The 19,569-nt window shown below is 33.8% G+C and overlaps 1 protein-coding gene across 1 annotated transcript; it reads right to left on the bottom strand.

The window, feature by feature from the left end:
* Positions 1–19,100, bottom strand: LOC141508176 (baculoviral IAP repeat-containing protein 2-like). The gene is made up of 9 exons (XM_074216559.1): positions 19,038–19,100; positions 13,409–15,725; positions 13,210–13,309; positions 8,347–8,425; positions 7,319–7,367; positions 6,562–6,804; positions 2,800–3,054; positions 1,311–1,352; positions 1–1,213 (listed from the first exon to the last, which is right to left on the bottom strand). Exons 2-9 carry the CDS (start codon positions 14,232–14,234, stop codon positions 1,020–1,022), a joined length of 1,788 nt encoding a protein of 595 aa, XP_074072660.1. The 5' UTR covers positions 14,235–15,725; positions 19,038–19,100; the 3' UTR covers positions 1–1,019.
* Positions 19,101–19,569: the final 469 nt, after the last annotated feature.

Below are 19,569 nucleotides of genomic sequence, written 5' to 3'. Positions count from 1 at the left end.
ACCTGGGTGGTCAGCATTTTTGAGGGGACATAAACATGTATATTAAAGTTTCTAAGCATAAAATCAGGAGTTTGAATGAAGTGTCTTTTGAGAAAGACTGAGCTGGAAAGGTGGTTGGAGTAAACCTCAAAGGAGTGCCCAGTCCTGGAGCAGATGATCTACTTCTAGAGAGTAGTTTCCATGAGAATTAGATGAAAAGTGTGTAAACAAGACATTTAGGATGAAGGGAAATTTGTGGATAGTAGAATAAAGATTCCAGAATAGAAAGGGAAGGCAGAAAAGGCTGAGTAGATTATGATGACAGGAATGATAGCAGGGAGAGAAGATTCATATTTTGAGATATGGTGATTCAGAATTATAAGGATTTAGGGTACAGAATACTGTTTCTTGGACTCTACAGAGTAGTTTGTGTTTTCATCACTATTGGTTGAAGGTAAGGGATTCATTCTAGAATGAATTTGGATTTAGAATTTTAGATTAAATGTTTTAAAATGTTGATATTTGGCAATGGAATTTGGATTTCTACATCATGTACAGTGAAAACATTTAAACCAGAATAGCCTTTTAGAATGACTTTAATATTTGTCATTGATTCATTACATATGAAATTTCTCCCTATACCTCGTTTTATTTCCCATTTTACAAAGAGGTAGAGCAAAAAAAAGTAATTAGAAACTCTCAAAAGTTGATTCATTTACAAATTGCACACTTGTGAAACATTAAATTATTACAATCCTTCTAATATTCTATATTTCCTTCTTTGTTCAGGAGCAAACTGTGATGTCTCCTCCCATCTTCCCACTTTCCTGCTGTCCCACCCAATATATAAGCAACGCAAACTTCTCATGGCAATTTAAAAAGTAGTAATACAATGTGATAATTTATTTTTGGTGAGATAGAAGGAAAAACAAATCAGAATAGAAGTTAATTTGGTACAAATAATAATCTTTACTTCTGAAGGCTCAAGACAACATTTCAAATTCCTTAACCATGAAGTTTGGAAAATTATTGATTTTTCTTTAGGAAAGAAATGTACGAACTGTACCCTTGATTGTACTTCTACAAATAGGGCATTTTCTTAGGGAAGGTGTACATTCTTTGCAAACTACTAGATGTCCACAAGGAATAAAGACAACTGATACTTCTTTGTCCATGCAAACTTTACATGTTCTTTCTTCTTGCAGTCGCCTCAACTGTTCTTCTATTGACAAGTCTAAAAAGAAAAAATAATGAAATGTAATTTTTTTCACATTAAAAACAAGAAAAAGACAGACTATTAATGTTAATTTTAAGTGATAATATTATTTTACCTGAAACATCTTCTGTTGGAATATACTTTATGTTCTTTTCTACTGGGGGAGGAAAAAAAAGGGGAAAAAAATCATGTTAGAAGTCTACTTTTTTTTTATAAATTTCTCCATTAAAATTTTTTTTTATTTATTTAAGGCAATGGGATTAAATGACTTGCCCAAGGTTACACAGCTAGACAATTATTAAGTATCTGAGGTCGGATTTGAACTCAGGTCCTCCTGACTACAGGGACATGCTCTTTCCACTTTGCCACCTAGCTACCCCTAAAAGTCTACTTCTTAAAATATAAGCTACAGGGTATATCTTCACAGAATATTGTAGTTGGAAGGAACCTCAGAGGTTATATAGTCCAACCTGTACCTAAATGAGAATCCCCTCTAAAAATGGCATTAAAAGTATCTTTAAGTGTTTTCTTATAAGAAAAAACCAAGAGGGAATCCAACATCTCCACTGTATCCTAATCTATTTCTGGATAATTCAATTATTAGGGAGTCTCTCTCTATATTGAACCTAAATATACCTCACTATAACTTCTACCCATGTTCTTAGTTCTGCCTGCTGAGGTCAAATCTAATCCCTTTTCCATAAGAGCATCTTTCAATACCTGAAGGCAGCTATCATGTCTTTTTTTTTAGTTTATTTTTTAAGGGTTTTTTTTGCAAGGCAGATGGGGTTAAGTGGCTTACCCAAAGCCACACAGCTAGGTAATTATTAAGTATCTGAGGTCTGATTTGAACTCAGGTACTCCTGACTCCAGGGCTGGTGCTCTATCCACTGCACCACCTAGCCGCCGCCTAGTGGCCCCCTAGCATGTCTTTCTTAAACCTTCTCTTTTAAGAAACAACCCCTCTCTATCTTTGCAGAGGTTGAGAACTGTGATTGTAGAACACTACATATGTCAGTCTCTTTTGATAAACTGATTAGTTTTGGTAAATTGTTTTCTCCTTCTCTTTTGTTCTGTTACAAAGGTTGGTTCTCTCCATCACTTAACAAAGTGTCTATGCTTAAGAAATGCTTGTTGCCTAACTCTGGGAGACTAAGAAAGAAGAGATATAATAAATAAAGGTGGTGTAAAAATAAAATGTATCAATAAAATTTATTTTAATTAAAACATTTTTTTCCTTTTCTGGCTAAACATTCTTTATATTCCTCCAATGATTTATGTGAATATTCCCTGATTCATCTATGTCCTTCCTAAAATGTGAACAATTCCTATTATACAAAATTCAAAAAGAATAATTCAGAAATGGGTAAAGCACAGTGGAATCATCATTTCTTTAAAGTGTTATGATTGAGATTCAAGTTGAATTTCATAAATACTTATGATATTCAAATAAACCATAAAGTTAATAAAATTCTTTAATTTTGCCATTAGTGAAATGTTTAAACTATTGTCTATTATTTGAATTAAATTGATCATAGATATTCATGAATATATATGGTTATTGATCTATTAATGTTTTTTTAAAAAATTTCCAGGAAACTCACCAAATATATTCTCATGTAAGACTGGGTCAAAATCTCTGAGACATTTTTTGAATATGTTGGCTGCAACATTTCCTTTAACTAAAATGGTATCAATCAGTTCTCTGACTTGCAAAGATATCTGTGTTTTTTGTTTAATGACATCATATTCTTGTTCATTGATCACAGTAGCAGTCAATAGGCTATCCAGAACAGGAAGTACACAGGTCAGCCGTTGAAATAGAGCCATTCTATTTTTCTGAATTAATGATAAGTCATCTTTATTGAAAAAAAGAAATATATATATTAGATTTCAATATATTAACTCTTATCACAAAACTTCAATATTGCTTCAATTCTTAACTTTGTTTTCTTTAGTTGTATAATCTTAAGAATTATAGCTGAGAAGACAATGAAATACATTTTTTATAAATAAACAGATAGTTATCATGGTAAGATTGATAGATGTAGAATGAAAAATATCACGTTTCAACAGTACCATAAAAATCATGCAAGTTTAATATCTTTTATCTAAAACATTTTTAACATCTTTCTTCATCAGCAATATCATTAATGTAATCTGGGATGTTTAAATATTGGTATTTTCAACTTTTCCATCTCTATTATCTCTCATAGTTTTTGCCAAATTTACTTTTCCAATTTATTTAATAATCATTTTCATTTCTCTATTCTCACTGATACCATCCTAGTAAAGTCCTCACCTTGTTGTCTGTACAATAGTCTCCCATTAGGTCTTTCCTCAGATATATAATAGGATTTTAGATTTAGAGTTGGAAAAAAAATCTTAGAGGGTAATGCTTTCATTTTATAAACGAGAAACCTGGGGTAAAGAGATTAAATTATCTAGAGTTCCATATCTAATAAATGCCTATGTCACAATTTGAATGCAGGTCTTCCTTATTCTTAAGTCTAGGGTCCTATCCACTACACCACATTAATTTTCCTCATATATAGTTTTGGTCATGTCAATACCCTGTTTACAATCTTTCAATGATTCCATATAGCCCACCAAGTAAATGTCAAACTCCTAAGTCTAGCATTCAAGACCCTCTACAATATGATGGCAATCTACTTTTCTAGCCCTTCATTGAACTAGACTTATCCACATTCTTTCTACATTATAGCAAAACAAAACCACTTATTTTCTATATGACCTCATTTTTTTACTCCTGTACTTTTTGCCCAGACTGTTCTTCCCCTTTCTCTTATGTATTTCTATCCTTCTTTTAAAATCCAACTAAAATTGACTTCATGCTTGATCATTTATTTTCCCCTCCCTCTCAATTAGCAATTTGTTCTCCTTTCAACTCATGTTACTTTCTATTCTTGTGATTGTGTCGTAAGGACTAAGATAAGATCTACACAAATTACTATAATAAAGGCAGAAGACTATTTTATGAGATAAAATTAATTTCCAATAATGCTTATAATGTAATGAGTTTAAAACCATTATATATGACTAAAGTTAAGAAATAAGAATACTATTTGTTTCCTTATCCTCAGATTCCAAATGTGAAACATTCAGCATAATTGTTTTTTTAAGTTATGAAGTAGAGGGCTTCAAAATTTCTTCCTCAGTTTTATATTCAATTGTGTAAATTCAGCATTTTTTCATTTTTTTTTTTTTTGGTAATCTGATAAAACCATTTTTTTTTAGTTTTTTTGCAAGGCAAATGGGATTAAGTGGCTTGCCCATGGACACACAGCTAAGTAATTATTAAGTGTTTGAGGCTAGATTTGAACTCAGGTACTCCTGACTCCAGGGCCGGTACTCTTTCCACTGGGCCACCTAGCTGCCCTAAAATCATTCTTTAGTATTAAAAAACTCTAGGAGCTAGACCTGAAGTTAGACCTGTGATCGAGTCTAAACTCAGACACCTATTAGCTGTGTGACCATAAAGAATATCATTTATCCTTTTTATTCTGTAACATTATCAAAGGCTCAGATATCTATGAGGCATTCTGAAAACCTAAATCATTAAATACACACTGGTAATTATTGCTATTATTTTTAATACTACTTAACATTATTTGTAGTGCATAGAGACCCAGGAAGACCCAGGTTCAATTTTGTCCCTCTAACATAAGACCAGGTAACCCTGGGAAAGTGACTTAACTTCTCAGTGGTCCAAGCCAATCTAAAAACTAGAAGTTGTAAAGCCTATGCTAATCTAGAATGATCCAATTATTTGAAGTTCATTATTCCAATAAAATAAGTATATAATTTTCAAATAAGTATATAATTTCTTCCTTAAAAGACAATAAAAAAGGTGTTATTTAAATTCAAGGTATCATCATCATATCTATACTTGTTAGACTGTTGAATAAGGCCCTAATTTTATCTAAATGGTCTATCTTCCTCAGTACCTAATACAAGTACTCTACACAAAGAGGATGCTTAATATTTTTTTAGACTTATTCAACTGACTATAATACAAGGCAAATTTTGATAAGTACAAGAGATGTGTAAAAAAGATATTAGTCTGTTCCATTAAGTATTCATTGAGAAGTTACATGCAAACTATAGGAAATTTAGAAAAGAAAAAAAATCATTGAAGCTTTAAGTGGATATGTGAGCTGGGTGAGGAGGATTTCAGCAGGTGAAGATTGAAAGTCCAAAGGGATTGATCACCAAAGATCAGGATCATAGGAGGGGTGTTCTGGAGCCAGCTCCAGGAGAGAGACCATTGTTAAATATTGCATATGAGTATTCACATCATGGAAATCAGCAAATGCTTAATTAATTATTTTGTTGATTTTCTAGATGTCAATAATGAAGATTAAACTTAAAAGCATGTCATGAGTACTTTTTTTTCCCTTTCCAGAAAGTTGTTCATTAAATATTTGCTAGTATATTGATTCCTGGAAAAGACCTTAAAAAATCATCCAGTCTAATGGATCTCAGATATTTTGGTCTCAGACCCCTTTATTCTCTTAAATATTATTACTGTGATTGTGTTTCTGTAGGCCATGTCTATTGCTATTTACTATATTAAAAATTAAAATTGAAAAACTTTAAATATTTATTCAGCTATTCTAAAATAAAAAATAAGCTAATATGTTAACACAAATATCATTTTTATGAAACACAACTATACCCCATCCTAACAAAGAGTAGCTTTGTTTTATTCATTTTTGCAAATTCTTCTTGGTGCCTGGCTAGTAAAGAATAACTGAATTCTCATATTTGCTGTATGAGAATCTGTTATAATACATTATTTTGGTTGAAATACATGAAGAAAATAAGGCTTCATAGCTGTGCAGTTGAACAAGGGAGGAATGATCCAATACATAAATGTGATAAAATTATTATGAAAATAGTTTTCACTTCAAAGATCCCTTAAAATGGTCTTGGGGACGCCCACAAGGGTGCACAGACTGCATTTGAGAACTGCTGATCTGCAGTTGGACTTATACAACTTCAGATTCATTTTGCAGATAAGGAAACTGAAACTTTCACCTTTAGATATTCAGTTTTTAGGAAGAAAAAGAAGAAATAATACTGGAAAAAAGAAACAGAGAAAAGAGCATCCAGAGAGATGGAATAACTAGAAAACTATACTATGAACATATAGTTGACTTTCAATTAAATATCAGTGGCTTACTAAATATTCAAATATCATTTATACTTGATTTTAGGATGAATTTCATATAAGAGGGAAAGGAGTAATACATTTTCAATTACTGAAAATAATTTTAACACAAGAAAAAAACATAGAACTTGATAAAACTCAATTAGTTATATATCTAGTAGCTCATATATACCTGATTCTATTTTTTCATCTTCTGGTTCTTTCTCCTCTTCCCTTATTTCATCTTCTGCCTTAAGTAAATCTGATACAAGATCATTGATTGTTTTGTAATTTTCTCCAGTTATTAAGATTTTACTCTGAACTGTCTGTTTTATTAGCCTTTTATTAAAGCCCATTTCCAAAGCCGCTCTGACCACAAATGTATTCATCAAGACTGCATCTTCTGAATGGTTTTCTCCTTGTCCAAAATGGATAACTATTTAGAATGTAAGATTTTAGAAAATTAGGATAATTTTTAAATGATTTATTTTTGCATAGATATCATAATGCTGAAATATATAAATAAATATTATATACAATTGGCATTTTACACGTTAATTTTATCTGTGATTTAATAAGTTAAATGTAAATAAACATTTTAAATGACATAGTTTGCATGGATATAATAATGTTGAAATATATAAATAAATATTATATACAATTGGCACTTTACACATTAATTTTATCTGTGATTTAATAAGTTAAATGTACATAATTAAATATTGAGTAAGTATGAGTAAGAAATTCCCATTTCCCAAATTCCAAATACTTAGTTTTTAAAGAAATATTAGAGAGAAAATAGACTTTATTTTTACTCAGAATTGAACTTCCTTCAATTTTATATCTGTTTCATGTACTTATTTTTATTATAATCTTGTAAACCCTTGATGTTTTCTTGACTTTGTAAAATAATGCTATTTAATTTAAGGTAGCATTATCATTGTACATACTTGGTAGCTCAGCACTTTCATCCACTGGAGTATCTGATGTAGATAGCAGCTGTAGGATAAAAAAGACTACATAAGTAAAAATAAATCAAATTATCTTCCTGTTGCAAAAATAATTGCTAGTATATATATATATATATATATATATATATATATATATATATATATATATATATATACTGTCATGCTAAGATTAGTAAAATCATATATATATATTTATACATATATATTTTTAAAAACCACAAATAGATCACTAAAGTTTTTCATTTATATTTAATTAGTATTAAGATTTTCTTCTAGTAATGCTGTTATATTTTTTCTTTCTTATCAATAAGATAAGGAAAACAATGCTTTTTTTCAAAGATGCCTTCAACAAATTTTTACTAAGAAACAGTCCCTGGGTCAGTAAATGGGCACACATGTACATGAAGGCATCATCACATTAGTTATGGCCACTGCTATTTTTGAGTTTCCCAATCCTCAAACTACTGTCAATTATTCAAAAAGGCTGATTTTATACAAAAGATAAGTAGAACAGCAAATATTTCTTCCCACATCTGATATAAGTTTATAGTTTGACTATCCATTTTGTCTGCTTTTGCTAGTTTTTTCCCCCCTGAAATGGGAAAAAGTACACATATTTGTAGTTTATCAACTTTTTCCTAAGTCTTTTCTTGATTATTCCTGTTTTTTTCTAAATAGCAACAAAAAAGATATTTATAAAGGAAACAACTACTTCAGGTTAAAGATTTTTTTTATTTCATTTGTGTGGAAATAATGCAGATCACAACCTATCCAGCAATGAGCAGAGAGTTTTGAGTGAATTTCAAATAAGTCAAGGGACTTGACAGCCCATGCCCTATTTTCAAGAAGAGTTAAACATACTCTTCCTGACTCCAAATCTAGCATTCTATATAGGACACAATTCATGCTCCCTCTTAGGTTTAATAGCAGAATTTATTGTACCTCCTAATACCATCAATTGGAGGAAACCCTAGACAGTATTGACAGTTACAAAAATTTCTTTATACCTGTTCAAGAAGATAAGGATAACTAGCCTGAATTTGATTGATGTACTGTTGTCCTTTCATTTCCATCAAATACTCACACCTAAAATATTAATGAATAAATTAATGTATGACAAAACAGTTGTTAAAAACTTATTATGAGCCAAGTATTGTGCTAACCACTACAAAAGCAAAGAGAATCTCTGTCTTCAAGGAGCTTATATTCTAGGAAGGGGAGATCACAGACTTTGGAGAGCTCAGTGTCACAACCTTTCCAAGCAAGTCAGAGGAGATTTAAGCATGGTTCTAGAATTGTAAGGGGTGTAAGGTGGATGGGGAGTGGTGTGTGCAGTACTGTAATTGCAGTACTGAAAAGATGGCCAACATGTAAAGAGAGAAATATGGCTGAACAGTGGCCTGCCCTTAATAAAAAAGTGGAAGCTTGTGATTAATTTTATGTAATTTATGTAATTTTACATGCATTTTAAATAACATAAGATAATAAAAAAATGAATGTACACACACACCTTAGCTTCAAAGAGTCCAATGACGCAAAACAGAAGTTTTCAAAACTATTAAAACTATTAACCCTTTACTTGGAATAACATGAATAAATAAATCCCTGAAGTTTGGGACTAGTTTTCTTTTTTTTTTTTATAATTTTTTCCCTTTAAGTCAATGGAATTAAGTGACTTGTCCAAGGTCACACAGCAAAGTAATTATTAAATGTCTGAGGTTGGATTTGAACTCCTGTCCTCCAAGGCCAGTGCTCTATCCACTGCCCCACCTTCCTGCCCCTCTGGAACTAGTTTTCTTATACTACTTTGCCTTTCAATTTTATAAGTCTTAAACCTACATATTTCACAACAAACTACTTATAAATTTGGGGATTTATTCTGATCACCTAATCAATATAATACGACATTTGTATTACTAACACTGCCACTTCCTATTCCCCCTCCACCCCATTTTCCACACTTTCCATTTAAACTATATTCTAGGTGTAAATAATTTAGAAAAATGAATGTGGATGTTTAATCACTGTTTTAATTGAATAATACAAGTAAATAGAATTCATCTCTCATGGTTTAATTTTTAATTCCTCTATAGGAATTCAATATTTCATATTTTCCTTATTAGAAAAGGTTTTTAAAAAAGTGAGGTACAGCTAAAAAGACATCCCCATCTGGTTGCTTTTGGCTGCTATATTTGAGTCAATAAAGTTAAGACTGATCAAGGGAATCCCCAAGGAGGAATTCAACACCTGCTGTAAGCAATCATATGCTTTGTGTAGTGTTTACAACAGAAGAAAGGGGGCAGGCATTTGAAATCTCTTCACAATCTAATTAGTTATCCATTTTTTCTCTTTTCTCTAAATAATTTCAGCAGTTTGTCTTATACTTTTTCCCTTTTTCTTTCCTTTTTTCTTTCCTCATCAATTATTATTCTTTATAATAACCTTCATTTGATTAAGGAAATATTCAAATACAAAGGTAAAATATTTTAGTTGCATTAAAATTCCCAAAACGTAATCAAGTAAAAAATCTGAAATGGGAGGACATGAGGTATATTTAATTTTATTTTTAAGTTTAATAAATATATTTTAGAGGTTTATTCACCACTCTCAAATATTACCTAATGTCAAAAACAGCAAGCATAGAAAGGTGAGTTGTAGTGAAAAGAACATTGGATTTGGAATCAGAAGATTTGGGTTTTAATCTCTCAAATCAAGTACTTCCTACCTTTGTAATTTGAGGCATTATTTCTCTTCTCTAGATCTCAGTTTCCTCATCTACAAAATGAGAAAGGCTGATCTAAAGGGTCTCTATCAGCTTAAAAAATTTTTATCCCAAGTACAGAGGACTGGTGATATGCACTTTTAAATTTTTAATTAATTCATTTCAGGTTTTTTATTGGAGCCCTAAATGGTAGCTCTGATCCAAAATAAGCATAGTTGATAATATATTGTTCTCCACTTTCCCCATCCATTTTATATTATCTCTTTACTCTCAACATCTCAACTCTCAGCTGGTTCCTGAGATCTCTTTATTATTTTTGTTTTAAAAACACTGAAACCAGGGCAGCTAGGTTGGCATAGTGAATAAAGCACTGGCCTTGGAGTCAGGAGTACCTGGGTTCAAATCCGGTCTCAGACACTTAATAATTACCTAGCCGTGTGGCCTTGGGCAAGCCACTTAACCCCATTTGCCTTGCAAAAACCTAAAAAAAATAAAAACACTGAAACCCTCATGCATTAAAAATAGTCATGGAATCTGAAGGAAAACTGTTATACTATTGATGATACTGTTTAATCTCATACATAGATCTAGAAGAAAGAAGATAAGTTGGGGGAAAAGATGGGAAAGCATAATAGAACTGAAAGATAAAGAATGGAAAAGCTAAATTTTTTCCTAATGAGTCTCATTATTATCAAATCAATCTCATATATGTTCAAAATTAAATATAAAAATGTGTTTCAATGTTAAAATGAATTATGCATTGTTTTGGGCAAACTGATATGATCATTAACACTACAGGAATTTTTAAGTACATTTTCCTTTATATTAGTCATATTTATTAAAATCTGATAGTTATAATACATGCAATATTTGGCTATCATAATAAAAGCAGAGATAGAACAATATATCCTAAAACCAGTTTGCTAAAAATAGCTTATTAACAGTATACATTAAAATATTTTAAACTATGAAAAAATTGATTCTAAGTCAATTGAAGAAAAAGATATGGGAAGAATAGAAACAATGTCTTAAGCACCTATAATCAAGAATATAGCAGTATTTCATTCTTTAACTATAACTTTATATACCAAAAGTGGTTGAGAAATCTATGGAAAGGTTATTCATGAACTAATTTCAGAAACATTACAGTGTACTGCTGAGTATCATTTTTTTATTTCAAAAAGTCAATTCAATTAAAAACAGATTTAGTACCTTTAATATAAAAAAGCACTGGGATCTAAAGAAGAGAAACAGCATAATCCCTTCCCTAAAGAACAATTCACTCAGTGTTTCTATTTCCCACCATACTCCCTCATTCTTTGAGTACTTCTAGTTGAAATTTCTTTTTCATTCATTCTATGAAACTACCTTCTCAAAAGTCTCTAGTAACTTCTCAATTGCCAAATCCAATGGCCTCTTCTTAGTTGATTCTTCTTTTCCTCATAGTGTTTAAAATGGACTGGAATCCAAAAATTAAAAATTACCATAACCCCTGCACTATTAAAATGTAATTGGAAGTATGACATATACAAATAAATATGATACAAAGTTAATTGTCAAAAGTGCACAGGAAAACTAAATATGCTACAAGAAAAAAGATGAAAAGATCATGTTTAGCTGAAGATGAAACCACTTTGTGAAGGGCATTAAATGTATTTTGTACCAAAAGCAAAGGGAATGTCTAAAGGTTTGCAGGCAGAAGAATGACATAGTCCAATTTTCATATTAACAAGAAGATTAATTGGGAAAGTTATGAACTCCTCAAAGGTAGGGATAGTCTTTTCTCTTTCTTTTTAATCTCAGCACTTTGCAGTTCCTAGTATATTATAGATATTTAATAGTATTATTGATTGAGTTGAGGAAATGGATGCAGGTGGACCAAGGGAGGAAGTATTTCACACAACCTATTACTCAAACTTGGACTACGTTCCCTCCTCCTCTTTACCTTTCAGAATTGTTGTTTTCTAACAAGGTTCAACTCTATTGATACCATCTAATAGTGTTTTTTCCCTTCAAAGTTTCCTATCAGATTTTGACTCTCCCTTGTTCTCACACGATTGAGTTTGTAGCAGTATAGTGAAAAGAGATCTGAACTTGGAATCAAAGAACCTGAGTTTGAATCCTGCTTCTGCCGCTTACTATCTTTATGACCTCAAGCAAATTACGACATTTCTAAGGCCCTTGATGTCTTCATCTATAAGATAAAGGATTTGGACTAGATGGTTTTCAATATTCCTTCCACCTTTAAGTCTCTGGGCCTAGTTATCTGTGTATATGTTATTTCCTGACTAGTATAATCTTTAAGAATATTTTCAAATATTTTTATCCCTGTACCAGAACTAAATGTTTGTTGAACTGAACTACAAAAATCTAAGTGAGTGATGAGTGACTGGTATAATGTAGTGAGTGTGAGGAGGGAGGGATGGCATATAATAGAACCTGACAAAGTGAGTGAATGTAGACACAGTAGAATGATAGAGAATCAGTGAATTGATGATGTTTTGAACCTGAATAACCAAGATAACTCTGTGTGTGTGTGTGTGTGTGTGTGTGTGTGTGTGTTAGAGAGAGAGAGTTCACAAAGATGACATTCTACTGGCTGAAGGAAAGAAGCAAGTAAAGCAATTAAAACAGAAGGTGAGAGATAGAGAAAGGATATGATCAAAGATATAAGTACAGGGGTCCAACTTGGCAAAAAAGGCTTCATCCTTGAGGGCTGGAAGAAAGGAGGGAATGAAAGAAGATAAGAGAATGGATAAAGACAAGAAAGGGTATGGAGAGGAGTCAAATTCATGACAGATTGTTTAAAACAGGAAAAGAAGTCACCTGGTCCAGAGTAGAATGGGGTAATAGTTTGACATTTGGAGCTGAAGATTTAAATCTGAGAAGTCTGGGAAGCAGCTAATTATTCCTTTTGATAGGCATAGTGCTAAATACTAGGGATACAAAAAAAAGATAAAAATCAGTCCTTCAGATTCTCAAATAGTTCACAGTCTAATGGATGATAATCAGAAATTGAAGAAAAGAATTACTATGTAGTAGAGAAAGGTCAGTTTATATTAGAGAACACGAAGCTCTAAATTTATCCATTTTAAATAACCTGCTCATTTTTAATAGAATGTTACAAGGCAGAACTTAAAATAATTACCTTGGAAACCATTTGGCATGCTCCACCCAAGGATCATCTCCTGATTCCCAACACCTCAGTCCACCATCACAGGAAAAACATTTGACATCATCATTGCAACCTAACAACAACAAAAAGTGACTCAAAACTGGAACTAGTTAAATTAAAATGTATTGGCTAAAAGCTACAACTATTTCTTCTACTGATTTAGCATCCTTACCCACATAATAAAAGCCAGCACTTGCAAGCTGCTCAGGATGAACTGGAATTTGGGGTGGCCACGTCACAAAGGTTTTCACACGGGCTGCATAGCTATCCATACTGAGATTAGAAACATTGAAACTTGATATAGCTTGGATTTGATTTTCCAGGAAAGGACAGTTAGGGAAATGTCTCCGATGTTCTGACAAGGCATCATCATTTGGTTCCCAATTACTCAGCTTCCCACCACAAGCAAAGCAAGCTACCATGTCTCCAGGTCCTATGTAGTAAAAACCAGCTTTTGCCAGATCTAAGGGTGACATAAATGTCAGTGGCCATGAGTAGTAGGAAAGAAATCTAGCTTCTTCAGTTCTCATCGAATAACTATAGGTGCTGGCGTTCAAAGGGGACAAGTCATCAACTACTCTGGAAGTTACTGGCTCTGGTGGAAAACTAGAATAAGAAACACTGAAATATCCAATCTGTTCTGAACTTGGAGATGATGAGCATGTGACATTACTCATCCCTGAAGGACAAACTTCAGACTGAGAGGAAGATCCTAGATTGTTAGCTGCAATCAAATTCCGAATAAAGGTGCAGCTAGGATATAGTTTTTTATGCTTGTCAATAGCATTGTCTCCTTGTTTCCAATTATCCAGTATTAAGCCGCAACAGAAACATTTAACTCTGTCGTTCACACCAGTGTAATAAAATCCAGCCCGAGCAAGACTCCTTTCTGAGATTGGAACATTGACTGGGAAAGCAGAGTATGTAGATATCCTGTAGAGTTCACAAGAAAAGTCGTATTTCAGTTCATATATGTTGTTATTTTCTCCCATGTTCATGAGATTCTAAGGGCAGGGATGGGACAAGTCTTTCTCTGAGGAGGTAGTTTTGTGCATCCTTCTTGGTTTTAGTACCAGGCTAAAAAGCTGGAAATGAAATTCTTTATCATTTGTCATGTCAAATACTTGAATTTCATAGAAATATCCTAAATTATATTATGGTAGCTAGAGACTTCACATACTTTCAAAAGGATCTAATACACTTGAAAATTACATATCACTGTCTTATTAACTCTTTATATATGTGCTATTATATAAATGGCTAAAATTAGTTACCTTTGAAGGTATGTAAAGGTTTCTGGTCCCCAGTTAGTGTCAGACACTTTGAGAAACAAATTATTTCAGTTTACTAAGATGCAAACAGTAAATCATCAGCCTTAAATACTTAATTTATTTCATAGTGTTTGGATTGCACAGCATTTCCATTAGCTCTCTTTGTTAAACAGATACTTCTATTTTATCTAATTTTCCTTGAAAAATCAAATGCCAAGTATGCAAAATGCATTATATTACTGCCCTGGTGGAAGCATTCTCCATGTTCAAGGTTTTTTTTCCCTCAGAAATTCATCCATCATTTCCAATGACTCTTCCAGTGACTTGCAATTCATCCATCACTGACTTAAATCTCAGACATTTTTCAGCAACTCATAGTTTTAGTGTAAACTGTGCTGATCAGACAATATCTGAAATGTTATCAATCTTACCAGGTAGCTGAGTTCAGCTCACAAAAGAACTTTACTTCTACCTGGAACAATCCTCAAATGGAATGGAATGGATTGCCTTATAAGGTGAGATATTTGAATCACAACATATGTTCAAACAGAAGTCTCACAACATCATCACCTGTAGTACAGATTTATCCACTGGATGGGAGTTGGATTAAGATCCTTTCTATTCTAGAACTCCTTGATTCTGTGCTGTTTATTGGTCTGGATTACAGCTGATAAAACAGCAACTTCATGTACCACTACTGACTTCTTTCCTGTTTTCTTTAAACCTTTTGTGCCTGTTAAAAATTTTTGGTCTGGTTATTTTTTCATCCCCACAAATTTTTCTTAATATGACACATATCTTACTTGAAGATTCAGTTAACTTCACAAAAAGTTTGATGCTAATAGTTGGCTCTAAAGAATTCATTTTGATATTAGTAGAAAATATTCACTTCTTCTTACTAATTGTTATCACTGGGCAACCTTCAAAAGATTATTGCTGTAAAATGATATCCTTGATATGACCACTTATATTTTCCAAATGCCACATTGAGGTATCAATTTTCATTATGTTATAGTAAAAACCAACAGACAATGTTTCAAAATTTATCATTAGGTAACAATAATTTTAATTAGCTATTTTCTTTATTTATGCACAAAACTACCTCCCCGAGTTTAGACTATGTCCCTTTTAACGTTTAGGTCTCCATCTTGGTATTTTTGGTCCACACAAAAAAAGAAAAAAGAAAAAAAAGATCAGGATTCTTCTTCCTGTAAAAATCTGTTAAGAAAAAAGGGAGAATTTTAGAATATAAAATATTCATAGGAATTGATATTAATACTATAAAAATATAATTTTTTTAAAAATTATATATTTAGAAATACAATTTAATTCCCAAATTTGTTAAGAAAAGTCTTTTTTCAACATAGCATTATTACTACTACTAATTTTATTATGATATGACCCAAATCATAGATTTAATCCCACATAAATAAATTGATTTTGCTCTTCTTAGACATCATGAAAATATACATCATTGGTCATGAATAGAATGGGAAAATAAACAAGTGGATAAACTCAATTTTATTGCTATTACTGAAGGTTCCTTCATTCAATTGCAATATCAGATATTTGAAAGCAGGCCTCAAAACTAAGAAGTAAATTCTAGTCTTGTATCTGACACACACTGGCTATGATCCTGGGTAAGTTATCTAATTAGTTATCTAATCAAAAATTTGGAGAAGGTCCTGATCTGCATTGATAAAGGAGAGTTCTTTAGGATGAGCCCTATATCAATAAAACCACAGATCTAGTCCTATCTCTATCAAATATTTGCCTTGACTGATATACAAAAGAATGTTTTTACTGTGTTTCTAGAGTTTGCAAAGAAGAGGTAACAAGGTAAAAAGTTTTCTGCAGCAAAACTAATTCTAGTGCTTTTGCCCTACTCCCAATATAAAATCTTTTTGAATTAAACATTAATTTTTAACAAAATTTTAGAATGGTTAAGTATCATTAATTCCATGATGTGACTTGCCTGAAAATAGATAAACCTTTAGTCCATAGATCAATCCCAATAGGAAATATTGCAAATGGGAGAGAAAATGATAATTTCCTAAGTAAGGAGAATGATAAGAGTCCCAAGTGTTGGAAGCAGGAGAAAGTTTGTACAGAAAAAAGATTTCCAAAGGGATATGAGAAAAAAACAAAAAGGGATACTGGTTACTTTACAGATCTGCCTCTGTTTCTAAATACAGTGAGTCTAATTTAAGTGGATATAAATTCAATTTTCCTCAATTTAGTTGTCTTTCTATAGATGAAAGGTAGAGGGATAAACTGCTACTTTGTCTTTCTTCATATCAATTTTCAGTACTAAGATAAAACATAGTAGGGTGTAATTTTCCTTTTGAATATATCCTCTGTTATTTCCTCTGCTCTCCTCCCCCACAATGAGTCTGTTACACAAACACCTCCCCCCCATAATGATGCCCCAGTATAAGATGATCCTTCACTCTAACATGAATTATCCAATTATCCACATATAACACTCTTCCTATGGAAATAGCTGTGTCTGTCTCATTTAATGCAGTGCTTTTGAGTAATCAATGATATGAAGCAGTATATAACTATATTGACAAAAGTTTAGAGCAAAGGTCCTACTGAAAGTCAATGTCTTTACACACATACACACAGAATAGCCTCTTTTTTTAGAACCAAGCTATAATACTAATGTTTTGTATTCAAGGCAAGATCAGTTTAAAAACCCTGTGTTCTTTTCTCTCAGATCTCATGTATTCCTTTGGGTTTTTTGTTTTTTTGTTTTTTTGCAAGGCAATAGGGTTAAGTGACCTGCCCAAGGTCATACAGCTAGGTAATTATTTAATGTCTGAGGTCACATCTGAACTCAGGTCCTCCTGACTCCAGGACCAGTGCTCTGTCATCATGTATTCTTTTGTTGATAATCATTGCTAGCTAAATGATTCCCAGATTGGCAATTCCATCCTTTTACTTCTTTCTTAAACACCAGTCTAGAATGTCCAACCACCATCTGCTATAAGATTTTTTCTGTATATCCAAACCAAGTCCATCAACTTCTGTTCTAGAACCAATTTCCTTATTTCTATGTTCATAATATCAACATCTGGAGAATAAATCTTCAAAATTCACTTCATTCCCAATTAGCAGTATCTGTCAATATTTTATTCACAAATATCTTTTAATAAGAAGTATTAATAAAGTAGTAATTACCACTACCTTAGCTCACATCTAGACTTCTGGGAGTACCTTAATGAGTTTCTTTGGCTTAAATTTCTTCCCTTTCCATTTTTATCTACATTTTATTTCAGGTGAACTTTAGGCTTTGATCATTTTACTCCCTAACTAAAACTTCAGATGTGGTTTCTCAATGCCTATAGAATAAAAAGCAAACAACTTTAGTTGTTAGAAGAGGCAGCCTATCCTAATGGATAGAGAACTGACAACGAAGCCTAGAACACCTGAGTTTGAATTGTTCTTCTCATAAATACAGGCTGGGTGACTGAGAGTGGACAGTATCCCTGTCTCAGGTCTCCTCTCTCCAATCTGTTTTCCACACAATTGTGAAACTGATAAACTGACCATATTATTGCTTTGTTAAAAAAAAACCCTATAATTTTCTGTTGCTTTTAGGATCAAATAGAAAAACCTGTGTTTTTCTCACACCCTTCACAATTAGCTCCAACCTATCTCCCCAACCTTCTTATTCATTCCCTCATTCTTTTTTCATTCAGAGGCCTTCAAACTGTTTCTCACACATTTCCCCTCTCCTGTATAAATCAGCTGCCAACCTCAGCACTCCCCTTCGTATCCACAGCACAAAGTATGGCACATTTGGCACCCGCAACCTCTTTCATGTATGTCTGGCAAAATATTCCCGTTCTGAAGTTTCACCCACCTAAGGGAATTTCAGGGTAGGGTAATCTTAAATTAGGAGGATTCACACACCCACACCCCACCCCATCCACACCCACACCCACTTCTCCCGGGGGTTATTGATCTGGTGATAGTATCCTACATTTCAGAGTCCAAGAGGCCCTCAGAAGTCATGTAATCCATTTTACAGATAAAGAAATTGAGACTTTAGAAAGGAAACCCTAGAAAGGAAAAAAACCGGCCAGGACCCCTTCCATCACACCCTGGATTACAGGGTCTCCAATAAGGAGAAGATGAAAGAAACCAGGCTGCCCCTGGGGGTCTGGCAGCTTCTGCTCTGGGGGGGTGGGGGTAGCCGCTCCCCAAGGCTTCGCACCCTCCCTGTAGCTAGGTAACCTTGGGCGAGTCTTTGGCTGTTTCTTGCTACAGTTTATTCATCTGCAACAATGAAGCTGACTTCCCCGCCTCGGATACATCCCTCCTTCTCCATCCTCCTCCCCAGCCCGACTGTCCCACCTGTCCGACAGGACTACGCATCCGGCAGCCCCCGGCAGAGGCTCCCGCGACCCCCAGCCCGCAGCCCCGGCCGGACCCTTCCCTTCCAATTCCTCCCGCTTCCTAACGCGAAGAAGAAGAAGAAGGCTCGGCGTGGTCTTAAGCAAGACCCGAGTCCGCACAGACCTGCTTCCCGGGCGGCGGCGGGCGGAGCCAGGTGCGCTCGGGCTGGTGTCGGCGAGGGCGGACGGCCGGCGGCCCGGGCCGGCCTGGGCGGGGGCCACCCTTAAAGTGGCGGGGCCCTCCTCCGCGGCCCGCCCCGAGGGGCTTTCCTCCTTCTAGGGGAACTCCTGGGGCAGAACCCGCAGACTTCCCCTTAGTCAGCAGCCCCCGGGGAATTCCGGGGCTCTCGCCGCTCCCAAATGGCCCAACCGAGCCGAGGGCTGGGACCAGCCGTGGCGTTGCTTCCTAGGGCTGCAGAGCCCGCTTTTCTCTTGCCCTCTCCAAAAATATGCTTTTGGTTTAAACATTATTTAGTTTTTCCATTTCAAGTCACCATTTTTTCCCCTCAGACCTTTAAGTGGTTTTTTTGTGTGTGTGTGTGAATCGAGGAGGTTTCTTAAATGTCTTTTTTTTTTCCAGTTCTGGTTCTAATGGAGATCATGAACATGGGTGTGGGAGGAGATCTGAAACTCAAATAACCAAAGTCTGCTGTAAT

Source organism: Macrotis lagotis, chromosome 1, assembly GCF_037893015.1.
Source record: "Macrotis lagotis isolate mMagLag1 chromosome 1, bilby.v1.9.chrom.fasta, whole genome shotgun sequence".
Lineage (NCBI taxonomy): Eukaryota > Metazoa > Chordata > Mammalia > Peramelemorphia > Peramelidae > Macrotis > Macrotis lagotis.
This window is presented reverse-complemented; position numbering and strand designations above follow the sequence as displayed.

Bases quoted from the DNA above. Each gene is read 5' to 3' on its own strand.
- LOC141508176 (XM_074216559.1), bottom strand. From the start codon at position 14,234: ATGAACATGGGAGAAAATAACAACATATATGAACTGAAATACGACTTT. The intron at 8,426-13,209 runs GTAATTATTTTA...TTAATATTTTAG, and splicing joins CATGCCAAATGGTTTCCAAG to GTGTGAGTATTTGATGGAAA. The intron at 1,214-1,310 runs GTAAAATAATAT...TTTTCTTTTTAG, and splicing joins TCCAACAGAAGATGTTTCAG to ACTTGTCAATAGAAGAACAG.